This window comes from Camelina sativa, chromosome 6 (assembly GCF_030686135.1).
Source record: "Camelina sativa cultivar CO46 ecotype springtype chromosome 6, ASM3068613v1".
Lineage (NCBI taxonomy): Eukaryota > Viridiplantae > Streptophyta > Magnoliopsida > Brassicales > Brassicaceae > Camelina > Camelina sativa.
This window is the reverse complement of record NC_141885.1, coordinates 16,518,519-16,545,588: the sequence shown is the minus strand read 5'-3', so window position 1 is coordinate 16,545,588 and position 27,070 is coordinate 16,518,519. Positions and strand designations below refer to the sequence as shown.

Sequence of the window (27,070 nt, the reverse complement as noted above, 5' to 3'; positions counted from 1 at the left end):
AGTACAATTTGTATAATAGATCCTAGCTACCCTTATCACCACCACTCATCATCCCGGCCATGAGTCTCGCACCTAAGCAGTTCCCTTTCCGCGATCACCCTCCTTTCCTGCAATCCAAGTAACCATCAATAACCTTTCCCTTAGGCTGTGCAGTATCATGCAATGCACGCTAGATCATAATAACCATCCAGTACGGCGGTTGGACGGTAGAGAGTTATCCCGCGCATCAGATCGACGGTGTACCGAGGTATCTGAATAGATCCCCGTCCAGTCGTCGAGCCGCATGTACTTTTCTCCGTCCGAACCGTCCGAGCTCAGACACCCCGGATGGTACATTGGTCGGTAGGGAGGTAGCATGCGCATCAGTTCGGCCGTATCACGACCGAGCCGCACCCCCTTTCCTCCGACCAACTTAACCAACCGAAGCATTATAAATGCTTATGCACATGCAACTACCCCATTCCCTAGAACCATAAGGTCGGTATTGTACCGTACCTCCGACCCTTAGGTCTTACTCGCCGAACTCTCTTCCCAATATTATACTCGCACTCTCGAGTTTACTGTGGTATTTCTGTTTTCGATCCTCCTCCAAATGAGAGAAATGCCCTCTTTCTATAGGGTCCTGGGCCGCGGTTTTGGCCCTAAAAGGCACCCTTCGGACGAATCTGTTCAATCGCTCCTGTTCACTTGTGTACGCTCGGCCATACCCGTTCGACCGTGTCCTTTCGGCCACGAGCTCCCCAGCTGACCGGTACACCGTCCACTACCGTCCAGCTTGTCGAGCTGGGCCGAGCTGGGTCGAGCTGGATCGAGCTGTCTGCAGCTGGCCGAGAGCTGTCCGCAGCTGGCCGAGAGCTGTCCGGAGCTGACCGATCTTTGTCCCCTACTTGGCTCGTATTTTCCCCATTAACCGAGCTAACGAGTAGCTCTTCCCCGACTTGTCCAAGATCTCCCTACCATCTCGGACCAAGCCACAGCCTACGATCCTATTCGGGATTGCGGGCGTTACAGGATTCCCTTATGACAATTGGCAACATAAATCTACCAATCTTCGTTGGGGGAACAACTCGGTAATTCCGGTTCGCCGTCATTGATAAGCCTACCATCTAGAACGTAATCCTGGGAACCTCGTGGCTCCACAAGATGCGAGCCATTCCATCAACGTACCATCAGTACGTCAAGTTCCCGACCCCAAAGGGCGTATAAACATTGCACGGTAACCAACAAAGTGTGAGGGCATGCTTTTTGATTGAGCACAAGATGCGCACGGCGAAGAAATTATAGAATTCAAAGCAACGGGTCAGCGACGTAAAGAGGCATGTGAACATCGGAACAGAATTAACCCCAGAGATGCGCAACGAGCTTATCCTCTTTCTACAAACTAATGCAGCAACCTTCGCATGGTCAATGGAGGACATGAAAGCAAAAGAGGAGAAAGTTTGGACCAGAGCGATCGCAGGCGGTTAACGACGAGGTGGAAAAGCTACACGGAGCCGGTTCGATTACCGAGGTAAAGTACCAGGAGTGGTTAGCAAATCCAGTGGTCGTCAAAAAGAAGAACGGAAAGTGGAGAATATGCGTCGATTTCACCGACCTAAAACAGGCTTGTCCAAAGGATAGTTTGCCACTACCAAGAAATTCTGACGTTTATGGATGCATTCTCAAGGTACAATCAGATCTTAATGCATAAAGACGACCAGGAAAAGACCTCATTCATCACCGACCGAGGGACCTATTGTTACAAGGTCATGCTGCTCGGCTTGAAAAATGCGGGAGCCACCTACCAACGATTGGTTAATAAGATGTTCGCCAAACAGCTCGGTAGAACTATGGAAGTATACATTGATGACATGCTCGTCAAATCGAGAAAAGCCAACGAACACATAACGCACCTCCGACAATGTTTTGATACGCTAAACAAGTACGGTATGAAACTGAATCCGACAAAGTGCACCTTCGCGGTCAAGGCCGGGGAGTTTCTCGGTTACCTATTAACCCGGCCAGGTATTGAAGCAAATCCAAAGCAGATCAAAGCTATCATAGACCTACCCGCACCAAAGAACGCCATGGAAGTGCAACGGCTAACTGGTCGGATAGCCACCTTGAATTGCTTCATTTCGCGATCCACTGATAAGTGTCTCCCGTTCTACCAGCTTCTCAAAACGAAAGGAAAATTCGAGTGGAGTCAAGCCTGTCATGAGGAGTTGCCAAACTGAAAGAATACCTGTCAACCCTGCCTGTCCTTGCTAAGCCGGAACACGACGAGACTCTGTTCCTATACATCGCCATATCAGCATCTGCCGTCAGTGGAGTACTAGTCAAGGACGATCGAGGAGAACAACGACCTATTTTTTACATCAGCAAGTCGCTCGACGATGCCGAGACACGCTACCCAACGGTCGAAAAGGTTTCTTTGGCGGTCGTCACCTTTGCGAGAAAACTTCGTCCGTACTTTCAGTCGTATACTGTTGCCATCTTGACCAATCAACCTCTGCGAACAATCCTCCACAGCCCGAACCAGTCCAGACGACTAACCAAGTGGGCGATAGAGCTCAGTGAGTACGATATCGAGTACCGCGCCCGCCCAGCCGCCAAGTCTCAAGTATTGGCAGATTTTTTGATCGAGCTCCCTCTCGGCAACGACGAGCTAATTAACAACAGTTCGAACGAAAGGTGGACTCTGCACGTCGAGGGAACCTCTTCGCACCTTGGTCCGGGGAAGGGATCCGCCTAACATCCCTGACAGGAAAAATTCTAGAGCAATCATTACGACTATGTTTCCAGGCATCGAACTATGTCGCCGAATATGAAGCACTGATCGCCGGCCTAAATCTTGCAGATGGAATGGGGATCATGCGAATTCGCGCCTTTTGTGACTCTCAGCTCGTCGCCAGCCATTTCAGCGGCGAGTACGATGCTAAAAGCGAACCTATGGCGGCTTACCTCGACATTGTTCGGATTCTCTCTAAGCGTTTCAGCGAGTTCGAGTTGATCAAAATCCCAAGGGGAGATAACACTCCGGCCAACGCCCTGGCAGCACTCACCTCGACCTCCGACCCCGATCTCCGACGCATCATACCAGTTGAAAGCATTGACACGCCGAGTATTAAGGAAGCTCAGCCGGCGACCTGCCTCGCACTTCATCAGCCGAACGAGATCAGAACCACATGGAAGGCCGCAACGTCAACACGAGACTTTGAACCTCCCTGTGACAACGACAAGATAGATTGGCGAGTCGAGATCCGCGCTTATCTGGCAGACAAGTGGGTGAAACAACGGTTGAAGACGAAGGCCGCCCACTATACCCTGATGAAGGCCGCCCACTATACCCTGACGAAGGCCGCCCACTATACCCCTACTCATTTGCCTACACGGCGAAGATACCGAACGAGGGAGCCGGAGGGAACCATTCGGGAGGACGAGCCCTGGCACTGCGCATTAAAAACACGGCCATTATTGGCCAACTATGATATTTGACTGTGAGAAGATTGTCGCCAAGTGCGAGAAGTGTCAACGTCATGCGCCCATTATCCATCAACCTACGGAACTTCTCCGAGCCGGAGTAGCCCCGTACCCATTCATTCTATGGGCGATGGACATAATTGGCCCACTCCCCACGTCGAGGCAAAAACGTTACATCCTTGTCCTAACCGACTACTTTACGAAGTGGGTAGAAGCCGAGTCTTACGCCAACATAAAAGCTAAGGACGTCCAACTATTCGTATGGAAATTCATCATTTGCCGACATGGGCTACCATATGAGATAGTTACTGATAACGGCTCCCAAATTATCTCCCTTCAGTTCGAAGAATTTTGCGCCAGATGGCCAATCAAATTACGAAAGTCTACCCCGAGGTATCCACAAGGGAACGAGCAGGCGGAAGTAACGAAGAAACCATTCTCGACCGGTTAAAGAAAAGAATGGATGCCAAGAAAGGCGCTTGGGCCGACGAGATTCACGGGGTGCTCTGGTCCTACCGGACGACCCCACGACAAGCCACGGGACAAACCCCATTTTCCCTAGACTATGGGATGGAAGCTAAATCTCTCGCCGAGGTTGGAAGTTCTAGCCTTTGCTGAAAAATGCTCGTCCAAGATACCGCACTTAACAATCAGATGCTAATGGACAGACTCGACGAGTTAGAAGAGGAACGCGACAGAGCATTCCTGCGAATTCAGAATTACCAACTCGCTGCGGCCAAGTATTACAACAAGAAAGTCCATAATTGACACTTCGACGAGGGGGATCTCGTCTTGCGAAAAGTCTTCGAGAACACCGCCAAGCCAAACGCTGGAAAAATTAGAGCTAATTGGGAAGGGCCATACCAAGTATCAAAGGTTGTTCACCCAGGCGTGTACGAGGTACTCACAATAAGTGGCAAACCGATTCCGCGATCTTGGAACTCGATGCACTTGAAGCGTTTCTATTATTAAAAAAAAAAAAAAAAAAGAGACGACCGAGTCTATTGGCTTGATCCCTTCTGATTTGAGGGTACGTAGGCAGTCCTGTTCACGGGGCGCAACCGCCAATAATAAAATCTTTAATCTTCAATTTTTGAGTATATGTTTTCACCTGTCACCTTGGCCCGGTAACAGTCTGATGTTCCGACATAACAACCTAAGCCGACTCGCGAATCGCAAAATGAATAAGCCGACCATCACGCGTCGCACCTTAGCCGAGTAATAAGCCGAGAAGAAACTCACTACTCTTAGTGGAAAAGGGAAGTCGACCCCCTACGTTGCACCCATAATCCCGAGTCAACAAAATCAAATCACGAGTCGTTGACTCCTCTAAAAGCCGAGTCGCATCTCGCAGAATTCCTAGAAGGAAAACAAGTAAGCCGACCACCGCGCGTCGAAATTTTAAACATAAACAAACGTAAACAAGACAAACTAAAATTCAAAATAAAACCAAGGGAGCCGTTTGTCCTTATGTTTTAAACCGAAATAGACGCGATCAAGCTTTTCTGTCCTTATGTTTGGCCGGGTACCGAGCCCAAAAAGGATCTTTCAAAGAGAAACCAAGCCTCACCGAAGAAGAAAACTGGTGAGTCGTTTTTCTTTTCTAATGGTGGTTTCGTTCGCCATACCTTTATACTAATGTCCTTGTTGACTGTCTTCAGCTGGAACGATGGGGAAGCTGAACATGACTATCCCTAACGCGTCTGCTCGCTACCGTCAAGCGTCCGTGGCGATGCCCCCACCTCATCCAAGGATTCATTCGGACATCGATCCAGAAACCCATACTCCTGATGTTGGTTCGTCTCGTGACGCCCCTCCTTCAGCTTGTCGTTCCGCGGAGATTCGCGAAGGAAAACAGCCCGCTAAAACCAGTACTATCCCCTCGAATCAACACGTAGGGGCTGTCAAGATGCTCCATGGAAGGAAACTCGGCGATTCCTCTGGTCGTCAGGTCGTGGTGCTTGATGGCCCTCAGAAGAGGAAGGAAGGTTTGGGTCAGGAGCGATTTGATCCTTCAAAAAAATAGAAGACAGCGGACTACCGCTGGGAATTCACCCATACCTCTGCTGCTCGGCCCTTTCCGGACGACTCCCACTCGAGGTCGATATTGTTACCGACATCGCTCAGACTGTCTTCGAGGTTCGTTCATTCTTCTTTTTGACTTGATTTCTTCCCTCCTTTCCTTCTGTTAATTCTGCGTTTTACAGCTCGTTGCGCGCACTAATCGTACGATTTTTTGCTACGAGCGTCGGATCCGCAAACTGGAGGCTTCCGGTTCCAATCTCCTGAACCACTCAGACAGGATTGAACGTCTTGAAGCCCAGCTCAGCGAGGCCGTGCGTTCTAACCAGAGGCTAAGCGACGAGGTCTCGAAGCTGGAGCATCATCTTCGGGGTTTGATTTCGGGAGGGACGATCTTCGTTCGAAGCTTAAAGAATCCAACTCCGCCTCCAACGGACTTTGTCTTACCCTCAGCTCCGAGACCAAAAGGCTTAGGGATCGTCGTGAGGAGTTCGGTCTTTTTGAGAAGCTTAGCTTTTATCATAAATTGGCCGGTCGCGCACAGAGGCTGTTGTCGAAGCATACGGAACACGCCGACGCCATCGAAGCGTCCAGGGAGAAGTTCCTCGAATATAATCAAGCTGCTGGGAACGTGCAGATGCTGGAATCACTTTTTGTTGAGGGCCAGATTTCTCTTCTCCCCGAGGGGGTCCAGGAAAGGGTCTTGGCTGTGATGTCCCAGCTGAAGGCCGAAGTGGAGGAGTTCGATATTCCTGACTTGTCGACTCTAACTTCAACATCTCCACGGTTTTCTCTGAAACTCTGCATGCGATCCCTCAATGGATTGGGTCTACAGAGAGCAGAAACACCGAAGGGCAGGACGACGAGACTGAAGCCGAGGGGTCAGAGGACGAGGGCGTTCGAGGTGATGTTCCTCCAACTCCTGGGCGCGATTCTCCGGTTACCGGCCTGGTGTAAAATTTCTGTTTGTATTTGACTCGCCGTGTTTTTGGGGTCGACTTCGTGTACTTTGTTTCGTTTCCTTTTGGACATTGCTTTTGGACCTTTTGATTTTGTTATCGCACGCTTTTCACTTTATGACTTGTGTTGTCCATTCAGTGGGTGAGGTTTTCGAGACCCACTGATTGGCTGTCCCTCCTTGGGAAATATCGTGGTTCCCCTTATAAATATATCCTTCTAGTTACTTTGCTCTCCACTATTCGCTTCTTTCATTTTTTTGTAGGTTCTCTTATGACAGATTGGGTTATTGTCATGCCTGTGACTACAAGGTTGGTGTGGTTGAAGAGAGTCCGTGAGCTGTTGGCTGCGAAGAACTCTCATTCGTTCGGAAACCCAGGCTTCAGAAGTAGTCTCTGGAGATGATGTGATTCGGGGTGAGATCGAATCATATGATGCTCAGATCTAAAGGCTGAGGGTTTACATCATCGCCACCCATCGCCAATTCGAACGTCACTTCCAATTCCACCGCATAGATGGGACCGTGGAGTACCTCAAGCTTTTGATTGTTGATGGGATTTTTGTCTTGAAGTGGAGGATGAACCGATTGCTGGAAGAGCGCGTGCGTAGTGAGACGTTCCTGGCCGAAGCGAGGGTTCCTAACCTCGAGGAAAACGACCTGAAGCCCTTAACCCGGAAACCCTTTGAGGATCACATGGAGATAGCGATTCGATGGGCTCGCATCGAAAGGCTGATTCGCTACAACGACCAGCTGGAAGGGACGGACCATATGTTCTGCGAGAGTCATCGTGCTGAGGGGATCTGCTCATACCTCGAAAAGATGGTTACTAGGGGTGCGGGTGTCCCTTTGGATACGCTAGAAGAGTTGCAAGGAGAGTGCCGATTCTGGCGGGTGCAGCTCGGCGAACTGGAATTCAACGAACCCTCTAATGCCGACCTAGGGATCGAAGGCTAAATTCATTCTCTTTGTAGCGCTTGTTTATTTTTCATTTGATTTTTCTTTGCTGTCGTACTAGGGTAGGCTCCCTTAGAACTATTGTCGAGTTATGGACCGGTCCTGTTTCGAATTTTAGTTTGGCTTGTTTACGTTTGTTTATGTTTAATATTGCGACGCGCGATGGTTGGCTTACTTGTTTTCCTTCTAGGAATTTTGCGAGATGCGACTCGGCTTTTACAAGGGTCAACGACTCGTGATTCGATTTCGTTGACTCGGGATTATGGGTGCAACGTGGGGGGGTCGGCTTCCCTTCTCCTCTAAGAGTAGCAAATTGCTTCTCGCCTTATTACTCTTGTCTAAGGTGCGACGCGTGATGGTCGGATTAGTCATTTTGCGAGTTGCGACTCGGCTTAGATTGCTTTGTCGGAACATCAGACTGTTACCGGGCCAAGGTGGCAGGTAAAAACACATACTCCAAAAATTGAAGATTAAAGATTTTATTATTGGTTGTTGCATCCCGTGGAGATCAGAAGTGATCAAGCCGTTTGTAGTTCAAATTACATAAGAAAGGAACAGTCTACCGACTACTACTAATAGACTGGGTCGTCTTTTCTTTTTTATTTTTTTAATAGTAGAAACGCTTCAAGTGCATCGAGTTCAAAGATCGCGGAACCGGTTCGCCACTCATTGTAAGTAGCTCGTACACGCCAGGGTGAACAACCTTCCCAATTAGCTCCCATTTTCCGGTGTTTGGCTCGGCGGTGTTCTCGAAGACTTTTCGCAAGACAAGGTCCCCCTCATCGAAGTGCCGATTATGGACTTTCTTGTTGTAATACTTGGCCGCGGCGAGTTGGTAATTCTGAATTCCCAGGAGTGCTCTATCGCGTTCTTCTTCCAACTCGTCGAGTCTGTCCATAAGCATCTGATTGTTAAGCGTGGTATCTTCGACGAGCATTGTTCGGCGAAGGCGAGAACTGCCAACCTCGGCGGGAGCCATAGCTTCCATCCAATAGGCTAGAGAAAACGGGGTTTGTCCCGTGGTTGTCGCGGGGTCGTCCAGTAGGACCAGAGCACCCCATCGAGTTCGTCGGCCCAAGCACCTTTTTTGGTTTCCATTCTTTTCTTTAACCCGTCGAGTATGGTTTTATTCGTTGCTTCTGCCTGGCCGTTCCCTTGTGGATATCTCGGGGTAGACTTTCGTAGCTTGATCCGCCATCTGGCGCAAAAATCTTCAAACTAAAGGGAGATAAACTGGGAGCCGTTATCAGTATCTATCTCGTATGGTAGCCCGTATCGACAAATGATGAATTTCCATACGAATAGTTGGACGTCCTTAGCTTTGATGTTGGTGTAAGACTCGGCTTCTACCGACTTCGTAAAGTAGTCGGTTAGGACAAGGATGTAACGCTTTTGCCTTGACGTGGGGAGTGGGCCAATTATGTCCATCGCCCATCGCATGAACGAGTATGGGGCTACTCCGGCTCGGAGCAGTTCGGTAGGTTGATGGATAATGGGCGCATGACGTTGACACTTCTCGCACTTGGCGACAAACTTCTCACAGTCGGATATCATGGTTGGCCAGTAATGCCCATGCTTTTTAATACGCAGTGTCAGGGCTCGTCCTCCTGAATGGTTCCCTCCAGCTCATTCGTGTGTCTCCATCATGACTCGTAATTCTCATAATGAGTAAGGCTCATAATGGGGTCCACCGGAGTAGATGTTCCTTCATCAGGGTTTAGTGGGCGGCATTTGTCTTCAACCGTCGTTTTGCCCATTTGTCTGTTGGCATGTCGCCGTCTGCCAGATAAGCGCGGATCTCGACTCGCCAATCCGTCTTGTCGTCGTTAGAGGGAGGTTCAAAGTCTCATCTTGACATTGCAGCCTTCCATGTGGTTCTGATCTCGTTCGGCTGATGAAGTGTGAGGCAGGTCGCCGGCTGAGTTTCCTTAATACTCGGCATATCAATGCTTTCAACTGGTATGATGCATCGGAGATCGAGATCGGAGGTCGAGACGAGTGCTGCCAGGGCGTCGGCTGGAGCGTTATCTCCCCTTGGGATTTTGATCAGTTTGAACTCGTTGAAACGCTTGGAGAGAACCCGAATGATGTCGAGGTAAGCTGCCATGGGTTCGCTTTTAGCATCGTATTCACCGCTGAATTGATTAGCGACGAGTCACAAAAAGTGCGAATTCGCTTGATCCCCATTCCATCATCAAGTTTTAGGCCGACGATTAGTGCTTCATATTCAGCGACATTGTTCATTGCTTGGAAGCGTAGTCGGAATGATTGCTCCAGAATTTCTCCTGTCGGGGATGTCAGGCGGATCCCTACCCCGGAACCCAGGTGTGAAGAGGCTCTGTCAACGTGTAGAGTCCACCTTTCGTTCGAACTATTGTGGAGTAGCTCCTCGTTACCGAGAGGTATCCCGATCAAAAAGTCTGCCAATACTTGAGACTTGGCGGTTGGGCGGGCGCGGTACACGATATCGTACTCACTGAGCTCTATTGCCCACTTGGTTAGTCGTCTAGACTGGTTCGGGCTGTGGACGATTGTTCACAGAGGGTGGTTGGTCAAGATGGCAACGGTATGCGACTGAAAGTACGGACGAAGTTTTCTCGCAGAGGTGATGACCGCCAAAGCAACCTTTTCGATCGTGGGGTAGCGTGTCTCGGCATCGTCGAGCGACTTGCTGATGTAAAAAATGGGCCGCTGTTCTCCTCGATCGTCCTTGACTAGTACTCCACTAACGACAGATGCTGATACGGCGATGTATAGGAACAGGGTCTCGCCGTGTTCTAGCTAAGCTATGATCGGCGAGGTTGATAGGTATTCTTTCAGTTTGGCGAACGCCTCGTGACAGGCTTGACTCCACTCAAATTTTCATTTCGTTTTGAGAAGCTGATAGAACGGGAGACATTTATTAGTGGATCGCATAATGAAGCGGCTCAGGGCGGCTATCCGACCGGTTAGTCGTTGCACTTCCTTGGCATTCTTTGGTGCGGGTAGGTCTATTATAGCTTTGATCTACTTCGGATTTGCTTCAATACCTCCCCGGGTCACCAGGTAACCAAGAAACTCGCCGGCTTTGACCGCGAAGGTGCACTTTGCCGGGTTCAGTTTCATACCGTACTTGTTTAGCGTATCGAAACATTGTTGGAGGTTTGTTATGTGGTCATTGGCTTTCCTTGATTTGACTAGCATGTCGTCAATGTACACTTCCATATCCTTGTTTAGCGTATCTTATTAACCAACCGTTGGTATGTGGCTCCCGCATTTTTCACGTTGAACGGCATGATCTTGTAACAGTAGGTCCCTCGGTCGGTTATGAATGATGTTTTTTCTCGGTCATCTTTATGCATTAAGATCTGGTTGTATCCTGAGAATGCATCCATAAACGTCAGAAGTTCATTTCCGGTGGCGGCTTCGACGAGCTGGTCAATCCTTGGTAGTGGGAAACTGTCCTTTGGACATGCCTTGTTTAAGTCGGTGAAATCAACACACACTCTCCACTTGCCGTTCTTCTTTTTAACGACCACTGGATTGGCCAACCACTCCGGATACTTCACCTTGATAATCGAACCGGCTCCGAGTAGCTTTTTCACCTCGTCGTTAACCGCTTGTGATCGCTCTGGTCCCAGCTTTCTCCTCTTTTGCTTGACGGGTTTATGAGTTGGGTCGGCATTGAGCTCATGCGTTGTGATGGTGGGGTCGATCCCTTTGATGTCCTCCATTGACCACGGGAATGTTGCCACATTAGTTCGTAGAAAGAGGATAAGCTCATTGCGCATCTCCGAAGTTAATTTCGTTCCGATGTTCACACGCTTCTTTGCGTCGGATTCGTCGATGATTACTTCTTCTGTTGCGGTAACACCTTGTTGGATCGGGGTCGGCTTTCCATCTGTTGGGGACGAGCTGTCGTCGCTGACCCGTTGCATTAATTGCTATAATTTTTTCACCGTGCGCATCTTGTGTTCAATCAAAAAGCACGCCCTCGCACTCTGTTGATTACCATGCAGTGTGTATACGCCCTTTGGAGTCGGGAACTTGACGCACTGATGATACGTTGATGGAACTGTGCGCATCTTGTGGAGCCACGGGGTTCCCAGGATTACGTTATAGATAGTAGGCTTATCGATGACAGCGAACAAAAAATATCGAGCTGTTCCCCCAACGAAGATAGGTAGATTTATGTTGCCAATTGTCATAAGGGAATCCTCATCGAATCCCGTTAACGAGTGGCACTCCGGTATGATATCGCTTTCGCTTAATTCCAGTTGAGCTAAGACATTTCTGAAGATCACATTCACCGAGCTTCCGGTTTCGATCAGGATTCTTGTGACTTGGCTTTCACTTATGAGGAGCTCGACGACCAGTGGGTCGTTATGCGGCAGATCTAACCCTTCCCGATCGCTATTGTCGAAGGATATCAGCGTGTTTGGGAAATCAATTCTTGATGGCCTAGACTTCTTCATCTCGGCTTTCTTGGTGTAATCCCTAATTGACCTAACCGAGTCGTTGCATCCTGCTAACCCTCCCATAATCATATTTATCCGTCGTCTGGCCTGTGGTGGGTTTTGATCGAGCTTTTGATCGGTTCGAGATCGCTTCTCGTGGGTGACGTTGTCCGATATCCCCAAGTCATCCCCGCTTTGGTCGTCGAGAATCTTGGAATCTTTGCTTTTGAATTTCTGGGCAATGGTTTCTCCTCGCTTGGGATTGTTTCTTCCGGGCCGGGGCACGTTGCTTCTGTCAGAATCGACGACTATTGCTCCCTTTTTGTATCGTTCCATTAAGATCGTTTGGAGATAGCAGCACTCCTCGGTCGCATGAGTGGAGCTTTGATGGTAATCGCAGTACTGGGTCGCACTGCATTCCCCTCCTTCTCTTCTGACGTAGAAGTTCCATGGTTGTTTCTGTTGTACGTCTTCGCTGATCGCGAAAGTCCGGCGGGCCCGATCTTGGTTCCGAGTGAAATGCTGCCGGGGATCGGTGTGCTCGATTCTTGGAGCTACGATTGTTGGCTCTTTAGTCGCAGTAGTTTTTGCCGCCGCGTGCTTCTTTGCATTGACGACCTTTTCCTCTTTGAGCTCAATATGCTTCGCTGCTCAGAGCAATGTGTCGGCTATGGTTTCCACGTGTGTCAAGGATAGTTCTTCCTTGAAACGGGACTCATACCATAGGGCGTTTCTAAGCGCGACGATTGCCGCGACATCCGGGATCAAAAACGTTGACGACGACCTCCTTGAACCGTCCTATGAAAGACCGAACGATTCCTGATGTTCATGTGTCAGGGCATAAAGGTCGGCGTGAGAGTTTTTGTTCTCCATCAAAACCGAGAATTGCTTCAGAAATTCGGTTATTAGGTCCTTTATGCTGTCAATTGACCCAGAAGGGAGCCGCGAAAACCAACTGAGAGCGGTTCCTGTCAGATGCTCGGCAAAGATTTGACATGCTCTGGCATTGTATTCTTCCGGGCTGAATTGCAGAGGGCCGAGGGACACCCCAAAAGTGCGCAGAAAGTCTCGCGGGTCGGTGGTACCGTCGTAGTAGCCTAACCTTGGCTTGATCGGTCGCCATACTGGCGTCGTCGCCAGTCTTTTGAAGAGTGGTGTTCGTTGTGTCGCTTCCAGCACGAGGTCTACCTCTGGTGCCTTGCTCGTAACTTTTTGGAACATCGCTTCCATTTCTTGCATTTTATCTTTGATTTCCTTCAAGTCGGGGTCTCGGTTTCCAGTTGGTCCTTCTCGGCCAATAGGACGGGGGTCCAAGTTTCCGACCTGCAACTGTGGTCTTGCGGTTATCCCAACAATGCTGGAACTTGCTAGGTTTGGTCGAGTTGTATTGATGTAGTTTATTTCTTCCTGTGATCTGGCCTGCGCCATGGTTAGCGCGTCCAAACGAGTATTCGTCCGTTGTTCCTGTTGGTCAAGGAGCATCAGTATCCCGCGGAAAAATTCATCGATACTAGAGACGGGTCGATCAGCAAGAAAGGCGAGCTGCTCGGGAGTCGGTGTTGCCTCGGTCGTCGAAGGGCTTGCCAGATTCGTAGCTATGATGAATTCGCCGGGACTATCTTTAATTGTGGCTTTCCTCGGAGCGTCGGGTGTAGGGAGTACTGTATTCCCCGCTTGGTCCGTCGCTGGGGTGATCGTTCCCCCTGACGATCCTTCGCCTTGGTGTGTGTCTCTGGTTCCTCCTGTCATCTCGTCGATTCTCCGTAGGTCCGTCTTCTAAGTCCTCAAAGAAAGTTTCGACTTGGCTCCCTCTTCCTGGCACACCAAATTGTTGATGTTGATATTGGTCACAATTAGATATTTATAGCACGGTAAAAGGAGGTCGACTCTTTCTTATTTAACTCGGTGCCTGGGCACAAAAATCCGGACTACAACGGTAGTTAATAGAACGAATGACAAGAAATTGTAATGGAAGAGCTTGCGACTCGTCGATTTACGTTTTGGACGAGTTGTTACAACTAATTGCTAGTGATTTCTGTAGCGTTTTTTTCACTCCTTGATTAAGCGTCGTACGCCATTATTTATAGAAAACCGTATCGGTTCGTCGCTTTAAAAAACCGAAATACCCTTCTCTTCCTTCAAATACTTATTTGGGCCTTAGAAGATTTTTTTGGGTCGGACTCATTGTTAGGAGGGAAATCCACCTAAGTACAACTACAAATTTATGTACATATCATACTTAGTGTTTCTATAATCTGGTAATACTACTACTTAACACGTTATAGTAAGAATTATACGAAAATATTCATCATGGATTGTAAAAAAGCTAATATATATATTTTACTATACCAAAAAGGTAAAGTTAATCTTTATTAACTACTAACTTACGTTACATTGGAAACATCATATCTAAATATCAAGGGATATATCACTCTACAAAAATAATCAAATTTTTTGATAAAGCAAAAATAATCAAATTTTTTGATAAAGCAAAAATAATCAATTTCAAAACCGAAAAAATCACTGTATATATATATATATATATGGTAGTATACAAGCCATATTTTTGAACATTAATTAATATTAAAAAAACAATTAATTAACAGTATCATTTCTAAATTTCTTTTGGATATACCACTTGATATGATTATTAAAAACTTACAAGTACTAAAATTTTAAAGATAACTCTAACCAATAATAATTCAACTAATTGATTAAAAACACTAATAATACAGATTGCAAATTCTTACAGTTTTAAATACTATTCAAACTTATTCATAAAAATATATTTCTGTCTGAATTACATATGAAAAGTAGGAAGCTTCCTCCTAATGAGAAAGAACATAAAGTAAAAAAAAAAAGATATTCATTTAGGATGATGTCCGAAGGCCATCATAGAAGAAAAGAAACTAGTACAACAACAAGAAGCTTAATATTGAAGAAGAAAGTATAAACAACTTAAAGTCTTTAATTTATAACCAAAGGGTCGGTCTTGTGTTGTGTTCCTTCTATTCTAATCATCCCCCTTTACAAAAAAAAAAAAAAAGTCTAATTTTTCTTTTGTTTCAGTCCTCTCTTCTGCTCATTGATCCTTTAAATTAAGTTGGATTCTCTCCATTTATGGCTTAAACCATTTGATCGAGATAAGCCTATCAGGGTTCGTACAACTTCTTGATCTCTCTCTCTCTTCTCTTCTCTTTTTTTAAGTTTTGTCTTAGTTTGGTTGCTTTTTATGCAGGAATCGGCGAGTTCGTAACTAGTTGTTGTCTGATCTTTCAAAGATTCAACCTTTTTTGGTCCGATCATGGCTGTTGCTGAGAATGCTGGTGATAAAGTGGACTCTTCTGGTCAGAATTTAGACAACAACAACAACAACACTGCTTCTTCAGCTACCGAGACGAAGCCGCCATGTCCTGATGTTGATGATGATCAGAGCCCTAAATCTGACTCATCGAATCCTCCTAGCATTGATTCGGCTCCAGAGACAGACGATCGGATCAATGAGACTTCTCAAAAGGTTCAGACTTTGAATGGGTTTAACAGAAATGATTTCGAGTCTACGAAATCGGAGAATGGTGGTGAGAACAATGGAGGGAGTCTCAAGAGTGAGATCAAAGATTTGGCTGATGCGTTTTCTAAGCTTAATCCGATGGCTCAGGAATTTGTTCCTCCTTCTCTTGCCCGAAGTCAATCTGTGGTTTTGAGGAATGGATTAGGGTTTACTAACAATTTTGCAGCGCCACCTAAACTTGTTACAGATGGGACTGATCATTTTCCTAGAAGGGTATATTATTATACTTTCTTGCTGAATTATGATCTCTGTGCTTTGTTTTGTTTTGTTTTGTTCTCTGGATGGATATATAGTTTGTGTTTTGCGATGTTTTGATTGTTACATCTCTAGTAAATGGATGTGTTTCTGATGTGTGGAATGTCCTTTTTACATTAGTGTGTGTGTTCTCATCTTTGTGTTTAACTTATCTTCTGTAGATTTTGATGATACAGTGAGGTGCAGAGCATTGGTGATATAAAGTTTTGAGCTTTAGTGTGTTTTTGTTTACCATGATTTTGCTAGCTTGTTTTGTTGATTGAGAAAGCTTGTATGCTAGTACATTCAGCAAATTTATAACTGAAAAAAAAGAGCTTTACGTGTTTTTGTGTCTATCGGTTGATCATCGATGCATAAGCAGTTTCACTTTGTGTGTGGGTTTGTTGAACTTTATTTGTTTACTGTTTGCTTTTTCTTATCACTTACACTTCAGGAAAATGGCTGCCTTTGGTAGAAATTACCTTTTTTGTATGATTTTGGAAGTTTTTCGGGTTTTTAATTAGAAAGTATTCATTTTTTTCTGTGGACACATTCTTCAAACAATTGTATTAGCTGTCAGATCTGTTGGACATATTCTTCAAACAATTTCGTAATACATGCGCTTCTTGTTTTACCGTTTGCTACAGAGAAGGAGTTTTGGTCAAGGGAAGCGAAGAATGAACAAAAGGACAAGCTTGGCTCAGAAGGATGATGTAATCAGGAGAACTGTATATGTCTCTGATATCGACCAACAGGTAAAACGAGTGAAGAAGCTATTTTCAATAAACATTTTTCTGGTAAAGGAATTGCCTCTCTTACTTTGTTTTGGTTTGTAGGTTACTGAGGAGAACCTCGCAGGTGTCTTTATTAATTGTGGACAGGTACTTGAATGATCTTTTACTATGTTCCATATGTTTTGATTATTTGCAGTAACTAGTTTGTTTCCTCATATCATATTTTGTCATTTTGGGATTGTAAGGTTGTTGATTGTCGTGTATGCGGTGACCCACACTCTGTCCTTCGTTTTGCTTTCATCGAATTCACCAATGAAGGTACTTTCTACGTCAACCTTTGTTTACTCTAGTTGAGATTTTCTTCCATCTAATCAAGATATGTTGCTGCAGAGGGAGCTAGAGCTGCTTTGGGCATGTCAGGTACTGTGCTCGGTTTTTACCCTCTTAAGGTTCTTCCTTCCAAAACCGCTATTGCCCCTGTTAACCCAACTTTCCTTCCAAGAGTAAGTTCACATAACTATGACTTGGCAAAATTCTTGTCAGTTCAATCATTCTTGAGCCAGCCTAATGGTACTTTCTTTCTCCCAGTCTGAGGATGAGCGTGAGATGTGCGTTAGAACTGTTTACTGTACCAACATTGACAAGCGGGTAAGTCCATATCCAATTACCATTTCTTCGATGAGATCTTATCATATATTGGAAACCATTAACAGCTTAAGTATTGGAGAAACTAACTTTCTTCAATGTTCTGTTGCTTAAATTTGCAGATCACTCAAATTGACTTGAAAGGCTTCTTTGAAATGTTTTGTGGGGAGGTACGGGATTTTGGTTTGGAGTGTGACGATATTTTTACGCTTTTATATTCTTCTCTGCAATCAAATATTTTTGTTATATATCTTTTTATAGGTTCATCGTCTGAGGCTTGGAGATTATCATCACCAAACTCGTATTGCTTTTGTTGAATTTGCGCTGGTAAACACTCTTTGCCTAGGTTTTCAATTAAAGTGTTCCCATTATGGACATTAGTTTTGATGACTGAATAGTTTCGGTTGCTACTAATGATTGTACTAGTCGAATTGCATGCCGGTTTGATCCATCTAAGGAAACTTGATTGCCCCTTCTTAGTTACTTGATACGTTGCATTTCTTAAAGCTTCTTACAGGGGTTCTTTGAAACTCTGAGTTAGATGCATAAACTCGAATATGAAGTTTACGTAAAAGAGTTCAAGATTAAACTTCGTTTTGGATTGTCAATGGAGACTCATTCATACTTTGCTTTGTTCTCTCAGGCGGAAAGTGCAATTGCTGCTCTTCACTGCAGTGGTATGTTCTTGGGGGCACTCCCACTAAGGTAAAGATTTCAACATCTTAACCTGTCTCTTTCTTTTTCTATCATATCCCCTTAAATGGCAAATTTTGAATGGTAGGTTGTTGTTTTAGTCATTACTAAAAAGCTAACTTGATATCGATCGATAGGACTTGGCTAGCTCTTCACTTAATTCTATTTCTGGTTCATTTGCATATAATGTGACATCTTTCTCAGTTCTATGTATGTTAAATTCATTTCCATGATTAGAGAGTGATAGTATAACCAATCTCTTTAGTTATCTAGTATTGTCCTTCTTCTTGGGACATTTGTATTCATCTTTTGTGTTGGTTTTATCTGTTCTTGAAGGGTAAGCCCATCAAAGACACCAGTAAGGCCGCACTTTCCTCGCGCTTAGTTCAAGTGAAGCTATCGTTCTTGTCTCCGGAGATGTCAAAATTATATAGAGAAACGAGAGAGATAGAAAGCTGAAGAAGAAGAAGTCTAAAGAAGAAGGTACTTGAGGCGTTTTGTATTTATATTTAAAACTCTTTTTAGATTTTATTTTTAAGTTTGCTTCGCGGTCGCAGAGCCTGCCCGGGTATCTTTGAACAACTCAACTACTTTGGTCTTAAACTTTCTCCTTTCTATTACTCTCCCAAAAAACACAAATCATGTTGTTGAAATTTACCCATTTGAATATTTTTATGATTTATTTAAGACATTTGAAGAAGTATATTTTTTCTGTCGATTCTTTTGTTTTCTTTAGTTCTTGATTTCAGTTTGTCTGGATTCTGGTCTAGTTTTGATTTTCTTGTCATTTTAGCGTTCGTTACATCTTCTGCCATCATATGTTTTATGGCTATTTTACTTTTTTTTTTTCCGGTGAAATGTATAGTTTTTAAAACGTTTTCTTTATCAACTTTCAAAGTACTAGTTTTAATCATACGTGATTATTTTTTAGGTTAAAAAAAAAGAAGGATTACAATTTGGTTACGTTTACAATTTGGTTAGTATTCTGAAGAGTATTTTACAGTATATATTCTTTTCTTTTATTGTGGAGCTCAATCACTATCTATCACACAATTCACAAGCAATCAAAGCTATAAAGAGTGAGAATACACGAAATCATGATAAACGAGTTAAATAGCGACGTTAATGGTTTTTTGTATATGAAAAAGACATACGAAAGAAGAGAAGGAACAACTTTATGCACTCTCGATAGTTGCATTCCAACATTGACACATTCTTTCATGTTACAATTATTATTTTTATTTCTGACACAAAAGGTATCTAAGGGCATGATTACTAAGGGTTACTCATGAAATTACTTTAAATAAAAAAATAATAAAAAGAAGAGAGAGAAGAGAAATCAGGAGTAATCGATCCTTGCTGGAGGACTGGGGGAACCGTTTCTCAGAATTAAATAGAGATGTGTCACTTACTTATTGGTACACCTATTAAAAAATGAATATATATAATAATTTCTTTTTTTTTAATTTTCTGAGAAATTTTCATCCGTTTCTCGAGTAAAAATGGTCTAATTTGTAAACACAAAGCATGCCTACCTATATTACTAGTACTACATTCTTCTTTTCATTTTGTTCTTTATCTTTTATGGAGTAGTATCTATTAGTATTTTATTTTAATTTCCGGCTTCGTTACTCTTCTTATTCCAACATTTTTCCTCTTTTGCTGCTTTTCCGGATGGAAAGCCATTATATGATTACATTAGAGACCATTTTCCATTTGACCGTTACATTATGATGCATATATATCTTCCAATTGTAGAAATACCAATATGAATAAGAAATCAGGAATACTGTTACAAAAAAATAAATATCATATAAACCATTGAACTCCTATGATCAATATATAAATCCTAGTTTCGTGTTTCAGTACTTATCAATGCATCTACCATCGAAAAATGCCAAAATATACATGTACATATATGTACTGACCTTTTTAATTTAATATTGGGGAACAAAAAAGGTTATTGTTTTACACAAAGGACAGTGAGTGTTCCTTTAGCTTATATAGCTCATTCCATATGTACTATCAACAGAGAGACAATATATAATTAACATAAAGAGCAGCAGACGAAGTTGATCGATCTTGATCATGGGGAAAACCGGCGGAAGTTCATGGTTCACGGCGGTTAAGAAAGTTTTCCGATCGCCCGAGAAGATAATCCCTAGAAGAAAAATTCGTCGACAAGACAACAACGACCTCATCGAAGAAGAAGAGGACGAACAACACCAACGACCGGTATATATCTTCGTTAATTCAAACTATATGATATATTTAATACACCAACATTTTACTTGTAAGTTTGGATAGCTCTATATAATTTTTAAAAAAAATCTTCATCAGCATAAGAAAACCTGATTTTTGATAATCTAATTAACTTTGAGATTTTATTTATTTATTAATAAAATTAAATTTTGTTAAATATTTAATAATTTTGTTTGGTGAAGAAGAGAAGAAAAAGAAGATGGCTATTTAAGAAAGCTTCTTCTGATCCTTCTGCAATAGACGTCGGAACAAACACAAGAAACGCCGGCAACATTAACTTGACGGCTGTTGACGTGATTGTGGCAGAGGAAACCGAGAAAACTGCGTCTTCGACGGCCAAGGAAACCGTCTTTTTCTGTAGGACGTCTGTCTATCTCAAAAGACACGTGGCTGCTATTCTCATTCAGACAGCTTTCCGAGGATGCCTGGTAAAAATCAATATTTACTTGTATAGCCCCTTTATTATACTTTTGTTACCTTAATGAGGTTGATTATCAATTAATGACCATATATTTGTATCACTTTATTGACGAAAATGAAGGCCAAAACGGCATTTAGGGCTCTGCAAGGAGTTGTGAAACTACAAGCCCTAGTGAGAGGCCACAACGTACGTAGACGAGCTAGCATTACTTTGCTTCGGGTTCAGGCTTTGGTTCGGTTCCAGGCTCGAGCTCTAGACCACCGGAGAAAACTTACAACCAATCACGGCGATGAAAATTCCTTATCTCGTGCTTTCTCTAAACAGGTTCAACCAATATCGAACTTACCATTTCTCACTTTTGCTCTTAAAATTTCATTATAAGTTTGCTTATAGACAAAAACTGATCTAACTTTGGGTTTTACAATCAAAGATGTGGAGAACCACAGCGAGAGAAGCTCATAGTGAAAGTGAATTAGAGGACACAAGACCGAGTAGGTTAAACCGGTTTGGTTATCAAGAAACCGGGAGGAGAATGTCAACTGATCAGGCTATCGTTGAACCGGTCAAGATAGTTGAGATCGATACGTACAATACGTACTCACTCCACCACCGACTCAACGACCAGACGCCAAGTGGGAAGTCTTGCGTCACACGGCAAGTCCATTCAATACCTAATTACATGTCTAACACTGCCTCAACCGTGGCTAGATTCCGCCGGCCACAAAGCGTACCAAAGCAGAGATCAAACCGTACCGGTTTAGATAACAACGAACCAAGATTACAAATGATTAGAAAGCGATTGTCATTTCACAAAGATATTACGCAATCGCACAGTTATAATGACGGTGATGGTTACTTTTGGTAGGAATGCTCACGAGGTTATTAAATAAATCGAATCGCTTATTGAGTAGAGGATTTGAACCGGTTATTCAATGAAAGATATTTTATTTTATGCTATAAGTATTGGACCCAAGATTTAATATATTTCTAATATTTGCACCAAACAATTATTAAGTTAGACTTGTTCTTTAATGCTAAAAACACCGTGACCAATGACTATTTCGATGGCAAACGTCTGCAGCTTTGAACAAAACCGATGGTTGAATGGATTTAAACCGGTTTTATTTACTTGATGGTTGGCATGTTTTACTTGTTTATCCAAAGTCCAAACTCTATTCTCGAAGTCAAATTCCTCCAACCATGAACCGTCCTTAATTTTTCAGCTGCAGAATAGAAATGTAGAGTTTTTTTCCCTAGCTAGTTGGAGATTTTTAAATCATAATTCCAGTTTTCAATTGCGTTGAAAACACACAATTTCTAATGAAATATTACTTCATTTAGAAAAATTATTTCATTTCAGAAATTTCAAAAAATGGAAAACTAGATTGAAGATATGTTTTAAATGAGTAATGATCGTGACGTATAATAAGATTGATAACCTATCCAGTTTCTCAAAATTGAAAACATTAATACTCCTTCTGTCCCTAAGATATTTCAAACATTTTCCTTCGTAAAATTTGTTAGCTTTTTAAAATTTTCTATATACTTTATATTTATGAGTTATGATTATGACTATGTGAATTCTGAATATTTATATAAGTCGTTTTTTTAGTTTATCTATGTGTGTTTTAGCCAAAAACAAATCCTATATATTAAACTAAAAAATATTAATATTAAATTTACATAAAATATAAGTAAAAGTATAATTTCAGCTTAAAAAAAAAACAAAAAAAATCGGAGACAAATAAGACATAATAAATGAAATCATTAATCACACGTCACTAAAGCTCACGTGGCTATCGTAGTAATCACGTTTCCTCCGCTGTCGTTTTAGCAGAACCACCAGCATTTTCTTCCGTTACTGTTATATTTATTTCTTTCTATTTTTAAATTAATTCTTTTCTTTTCTTTTTTTTTTTCTCCAGCGGTCATTCAAACCCCTTTTTTTTTCTCTCTGTGAAAGCTTAAACACTATTCAACTTCGTCTCCTCACCGTCCGATATATTGACTTTTTTTCTCACCGATCAAAAAAACTAAACTTTGACTTTCAAACAAGCCGGCGACGATGGGTCACTATTACAGCCGGAACATTTCCACCGTCGATGATGAAGACAACGAGATCCCCTCCGTAACCGCTCAGTTACAACGTCATCGCTCCCATAACAACAACAACAACAACCACCAGAGTTCATCGTCGATTCCCCAGTCTCCGGCTGCTTCAGAAGTCAACCCTTACAATATCAGCCCATTCCAAAGCCCGTTACCGGCGGGAGTAGCTCCATCTCCGGCGAGTACTCCGGGAAGAAAATTCAAATGGCCGTTCCCGCCTCCTTCACCTGCGAAACCAATTATGGCGGCTCTGAGACGGAGACGAGGTGCAGCACCACAGCCGCGAGACGGTCCTATCCCTGAGGATAGGGAAGAAGCCGGAGGTAGCGGTGCCGGAGGCGGGAGGTTAGATAAGAACTTCGGGTTTGCTAAGAATTTTGAAGCAAAGTATGAGCTTGGGAAAGAGGTGGGCCGAGGGCATTTTGGTCATACTTGTTGGGCTAAAGCTAAGAAAGGCAAGATCAAAGGTCAAACTGTTGCTGTCAAAATCATCTCCAAATCTAAGGTTTGTTACAATGTGATTGGTTCTAACGTTACTGGAAACATAAGAGTTGGTTCTTGTGTTGTTGATACAATGTGTGTGAATTTGTGGTGTTTCAGATGACATCAGCTTTATCGATTGAAGATGTTCGTCGTGAGGTGAAGTTGTTGAAATCTTTGTCTGGGCATAGTCATATGGTTAAGTTCTACGATGTGTTTGAGGATGCTGATAATGTCTTTGTTGTTATGGAGTAAGTATGTCTCTTTCTTTCATGCTTCCCTATGTTATGTATAACAATTCTGTTTTTGATTTGGAACACTTGTCTCGGTCTTTCTCTAATGAATATGTATTGACTCCGTTATGGTTCCAGGTTATGTGAAGGTGGAGAGCTATTGGATAGAATTTTGGCGAGGTATAATCAAAACTAGTATTTCCTCTGTTTTTATTGCTTTGTGTATTCCATCTTCAATTTTGTTCTATAGAGGTTTATTAGTTGGCTTTTGTATTGTATAAGAAGTATAACAATCTTGTACTGTCTATATATATCTTTACTGCAGAGGTGGTCGATACCCGGAAGCAGATGCTAAGCGTATTCTTGTGCAAATTTTATCTGCAACTGCTTTTTTCCATCTTCAAGGTGTTGTGCACCGTGATCTAAAGCCGGAGGTACACATTCTGCTTCTACCACTTTGAATATCACAAGTAGATGTTGCTTGTTACTTTAACAAATGCTTTACTTTCGTATCTAGAATTTTCTCTTTACCAGCAAAAATGAGGATGCAACACTCAAGGTTATAGATTTTGGTTTGTCTGATTTCGCTAGATTCGGTAATGATCTATTTCTTTGCTCCACTTTCTTATACATGACTCTGCCTAGTAGAATTTTATGTAGCGACTTAAGGGGCGAATGTTTTCTTTGTGGTGGTCTTTCATCAGATCAGCGTCTCAATGATGTGGTAGGAAGTGCATACTATGTTGCACCTGAAGTACTCCACAGATCCTATAGCACTGAAGCAGATATATGGAGCATTGGTGTCATATCTTACATATTACTTTGTGGAAGTAGACCATTTTATGGAAGAACCGAGTCTGCTATTTTTCGTTGTGTGCTTAGAGCGAATCCTAATTTCGAAGATTTGCCCTGGCCTTCAATATCTCCTATTGCCAAAGACTTTGTGAAAAGGCTTTTGAACAAAGACCACAGGAAAAGAATGACAGCTGCTCAAGCTTTAGGTAAGTTCCTAATTAACCACTAGTGTTAGAACTAGTGACATTGACTGGTGAAATGAAAACATGAGTACTTTTAAATTTGCAGCTCATCCATGGCTTCGAGATGAAAACCCTGGTTTACTTCTTGATTTCTCTATTTATAAATTGGTGAAGTCTTATATTCGAGCATCGCCTTTCAGACGAGCAGCACTTAAGGTATTTCTCTAATTATAAACTGATATCTTGAAATATACCCTTGCAAGTTGCTCAAATCTCTTCAAGAGTTTAACAGTATTCTTAGGATTATAATCAAATTATTTTCATTAGTTTGTTTGATCCTAGCTTTTGTTCTAAACAGAGTTGATTATACGTGTCTTTTATGTTATCTTTTTTTTTTTTTGCTGTTACTTGTGTACCACAGGCTCTGTCGAAAGCTATACCCGAAGAAGAACTCGTGTTCCTTAAAGCACAGTTTATGCTCCTGGACCCAGAGGATGGAGGCCTGCATCTACACAATTTCACTACGGTCAGTGGGTGATTTCCACCCTCATCTTTACTGGTCTAACAATAGCTTTTTTTGCCACTGTTCTTCAATTTATGAATCTGACAGTCATCTTATCTTATGGTAAGTGCAGGCTCTGACACGATATGCTACGGATGCTATGATTGAATCTAGGCTTCCTGACATTTTAAACATGGTACATATTAACACATCGTTTTAAGTCCCAACATTTTTAGTATGTGCTAAAGTACATCTGTAATACTCTTTTTCTATGTGTTTCCTTTTTGTTGACTGAAGATGCAACCCTTGGCACATAGAAAACTTGATTTTGAAGAGTTTTGTGCTGCTGCGGTCAGCGTTTATCAACTTGAGGCTCTTGAAGAATGGGAACAGATCGCAACGATAGCCTTTGATCACTTTGAACGTGAAGGAAGCCGAGCCATTTCCGTCCAAGAACTCGCCGAGGTATGTAGGAACTTTAATATAACTATAAGTTCTTGTGAAACTTAATACTTTTGCATGAATCATGGGTTATTACGGAATATGCAGGAGATGAGTTTGGGACCAAATGCATATCCTCTTCTCAGGGATTGGATACGGAGTTCAGATGGGAAGCTGAATTTCTTAGGCTACGCCAAGTTCTTACACGGTGTGACTGTTCGAAGCTCGAGCTCGAGACCAACAAGGTGACTTCTAACTTTGCATGTTAAACCCGAATCATTAAAACATGTCGATTCAAGGAAAAAAAACATCAACCGGAAGAAAAGGTACCTCTTTTGTATTAAGCATTTTGTTTTCAGGGGAACCATTCTAAATCCAAACAAACAAAAACGAAGATACATATATTCTTGTTTGTATAGAAAGAATTAGTTGAGTTGTTGTGATTCGGTTGTGGTGTTATTTCCTCTAAGCAATGCAATGGTATTGGAGGTGTAATAAATCAAAGTCTAGCTAAATATTAAAAACTTGTGCTGATTTGAAAATTAATTCATATCACTTTCCTCTTATAAAATTTTGATATATGTTTCGGAAGAATATCATTTGTACTGTACTAGCTGATAACTGCACTTTGCACATCTTTACATAAATTTGAAATAATAAAACAATCAATATCATTTGCTTACTTAAATTTTGAGCTAATTGGTTCGTTAACATACAATCATTTTATTTTTATAAGTGAAATGAAGTCATGGTAAATTTTGTTGTAGGATAATGAATTTAATTTTATATAAATGTCTTTCAACAAAATTTTCAAATAAAATAAAAGCTCTACTAAATATGGCATATCATGTATTTAAGTATATATGCAAATGTAGTGTCTTGCTCTTGAAACTTCTGCATTTTGAGAGCAATATATACTAGATAGTGTGTATGGATCTATTTCTCTGCTTGTTCTCACCTCACTTTAGAATTTTATAGCCATAGAGAACAATCTTAATACCCTCAAAAATTGGAAAAATCTTATCAACATCACAAACCAAAAGCTAAGGGAACCACCACAATCTCATCAAATTAAAAAGACATATGTGCCAGTTGCTATATTATTACTTATGTTTATTTTTTTTAATTTATTTAATAATCATAAAAAATTATATAACAAATAAATTTCCTAAATGTCAATAATATATATATATATATATTACTTTTATTTATTTAAATCATACAATGTCAAAATATCTAAATTATTTATATAGCATCATACATACATATTTCTTGAATTTATTCATTTTTTTATTATTCAACTTTTATAATAGTATTCTTTAGTATTTGGAGCATTAAAGGAAAAAAACATTGTTAATGATATTGTTAATAATAAAAATGAAAATTTTCTATGATAATCAAACATATAGTTTAAGTTTTCAATATAAAATAAAGTAATTAGTATTTAAAATCCTTTTTATTTTGTAAGTAACGAATCAAATATATTTCCATTAAAAATCATAAGAAGCACAATCAAAAGCTTTAAAAAATCCCAAAGATTAATTTTATTTTTAATCTCGTTTATATATCCCTTAGTGTATATATTGATAGGTTTAATTCTAATAGCTTCATATATGTAGTACAAGCTAGATTGGAAATGTAATATCAAAATTTTTAATATAGAACATTTCTTAAGTACAAAATTTGAACTAAATAAACATTATAATGATCTTTCTATATTGGATCACAAGAACGAAATATAATGAACTTTTTAGTGGTAATAGAGAGTTAGAAAATTGATTTAATAATTGTATTACAAAAAAATTGTTTCGTTAAACATTGCATACTTTTAAAAATAAAATATATAAACATGAATATGTAAGAAATAATCATACATCTAAAGTATATTATGGAGATGGTTTCTTTAACTTGATTCCCTTATTGTGCTATGACCGAA

The 27,070-nt window shown here is 41.9% G+C and overlaps 4 protein-coding genes across 10 annotated transcripts; 3 read left to right on the top strand and 1 right to left on the bottom strand.

Moving 5' to 3' along the window:
* Positions 1-11,319: 11,319 nt before the first annotated feature.
* Positions 11,320-13,581, bottom strand: LOC147942678 (uncharacterized). The gene is made up of 2 exons (XM_087456156.1): positions 12,642-13,581; positions 11,320-12,479 (listed from the first exon to the last, which is right to left on the bottom strand). The coding sequence occupies exons 1-2, from the start codon at positions 13,579-13,581 to the stop codon at positions 11,320-11,322; spliced, it is 2,100 nt and encodes a 699-aa protein (XP_087312282.1).
* A 1,059-nt stretch (positions 13,582-14,640) lies between these two features.
* Positions 14,641-19,944, top strand: LOC104791164 (polyadenylate-binding protein-interacting protein 10). Of its 3 annotated transcripts, none has more exons than XR_015559113.1 (12): positions 14,663-14,989; positions 15,071-15,616; positions 16,285-16,392; positions 16,474-16,518; positions 16,617-16,689; positions 16,762-16,874; positions 16,960-17,019; positions 17,139-17,186; positions 17,278-17,343; positions 17,660-17,721; positions 18,046-18,192; positions 19,742-19,944. XR_015559113.1 is itself a non-coding variant. In XM_010516989.3 (11 exons), exons 2-11 carry the CDS (start codon positions 15,137-15,139, stop codon positions 18,092-18,094), a joined length of 1,104 nt encoding a protein of 367 aa, XP_010515291.2. In that variant the 5' UTR covers positions 14,641-14,989; positions 15,071-15,136; the 3' UTR covers positions 18,095-18,427. The 3 variants fall into 3 exon arrangements, 1 of the variants encoding a protein (XP_010515291.2); XR_015559114.1 differs by lacking the exon at positions 19,742-19,944 and adding an exon at positions 18,267-18,427; XM_010516989.3 differs by lacking the exon at positions 19,742-19,944 and having other exon boundaries at positions 14,641-14,989; positions 18,046-18,427.
* LOC104791165 (protein IQ-DOMAIN 15-like) lies at positions 19,798-21,396 on the top strand. 2 transcript variants are annotated; one of them, XM_019246750.2, is made up of 4 exons: positions 19,798-19,944; positions 20,157-20,399; positions 20,513-20,716; positions 20,823-21,396. In XM_019246750.2, the coding sequence occupies exons 1-4, from the start codon at positions 19,798-19,800 to the stop codon at positions 21,255-21,257; spliced, it is 1,029 nt and encodes a 342-aa protein (XP_019102295.1). In that variant the 3' UTR covers positions 21,258-21,396. The 2 variants fall into 2 exon arrangements, with proteins under 2 accessions (XP_019102295.1, XP_019102294.1); XM_019246749.2 differs by having other exon boundaries at positions 20,154-20,399.
* An 831-nt stretch (positions 21,397-22,227) lies between these two features.
* LOC104791162 (CDPK-related kinase 6) lies at positions 22,228-25,697 on the top strand. Of its 4 annotated transcripts, none has more exons than XM_010516987.3 (11): positions 22,228-23,006; positions 23,102-23,232; positions 23,353-23,394; positions 23,540-23,648; positions 23,732-23,810; positions 23,919-24,215; positions 24,298-24,407; positions 24,613-24,717; positions 24,827-24,889; positions 24,991-25,158; positions 25,243-25,697. In XM_010516987.3, exons 1-11 carry the CDS (start codon positions 22,458-22,460, stop codon positions 25,381-25,383), a joined length of 1,794 nt encoding a protein of 597 aa, XP_010515289.1. In that variant the 5' UTR covers positions 22,228-22,457; the 3' UTR covers positions 25,384-25,697. The 4 variants fall into 4 exon arrangements, 3 of the variants coding, with proteins under 3 accessions (XP_010515289.1, XP_087309266.1, XP_010515287.1); XM_087453140.1 differs by having other exon boundaries at positions 22,286-23,006; positions 23,102-23,236; XR_015559111.1 differs by having other exon boundaries at positions 22,290-23,006; positions 23,924-24,215.
* Positions 25,698-27,070: the final 1,373 nt, after the last annotated feature.

Excerpts from the sequence above, each read along its gene's own strand:
- LOC147942678 (XM_087456156.1), bottom strand. The coding sequence starts at position 13,581 with ATGACAGGAGGAACCAGAGACACACACCAAGGCGAAGGATCGTCAGGG. Across the intron at positions 12,480-12,641 it reads TGAACATCAGGAATCGTTCG|CGAAGCATATTGAGCTCAAA; the intron begins GTCTTTCATAGG and ends TGCTCTGAGCAG.
- LOC104791164 (XM_010516989.3), top strand. The coding sequence starts at position 15,137 with ATGGCTGTTGCTGAGAATGCTGGTGATAAAGTGGACTCTTCTGGTCAG. Across the intron at positions 15,617-16,284 it reads CTGATCATTTTCCTAGAAGG|AGAAGGAGTTTTGGTCAAGG; the intron begins GTATATTATTAT and ends CGTTTGCTACAG. Across the intron at positions 16,690-16,761 it reads CATCGAATTCACCAATGAAG|AGGGAGCTAGAGCTGCTTTG; the intron begins GTACTTTCTACG and ends ATGTTGCTGCAG.
- LOC104791165 (XM_019246749.2), top strand. The coding sequence starts at position 19,798 with ATGGGGAAAACCGGCGGAAGTTCATGGTTCACGGCGGTTAAGAAAGTT. Across the intron at positions 20,400-20,512 it reads CAGCTTTCCGAGGATGCCTG|GCCAAAACGGCATTTAGGGC; the intron begins GTAAAAATCAAT and ends ACGAAAATGAAG. Across the intron at positions 20,717-20,822 it reads CTCGTGCTTTCTCTAAACAG|ATGTGGAGAACCACAGCGAG; the intron begins GTTCAACCAATA and ends TTACAATCAAAG.
- LOC104791162 (XM_010516985.3), top strand. The coding sequence starts at position 22,458 with ATGGGTCACTATTACAGCCGGAACATTTCCACCGTCGATGATGAAGAC. Across the intron at positions 23,007-23,101 it reads AAATCATCTCCAAATCTAAG|ATGACATCAGCTTTATCGAT; the intron begins GTTTGTTACAAT and ends GTGGTGTTTCAG. Across the intron at positions 24,718-24,826 it reads ATCTACACAATTTCACTACG|GCTCTGACACGATATGCTAC; the intron begins GTCAGTGGGTGA and ends TGGTAAGTGCAG.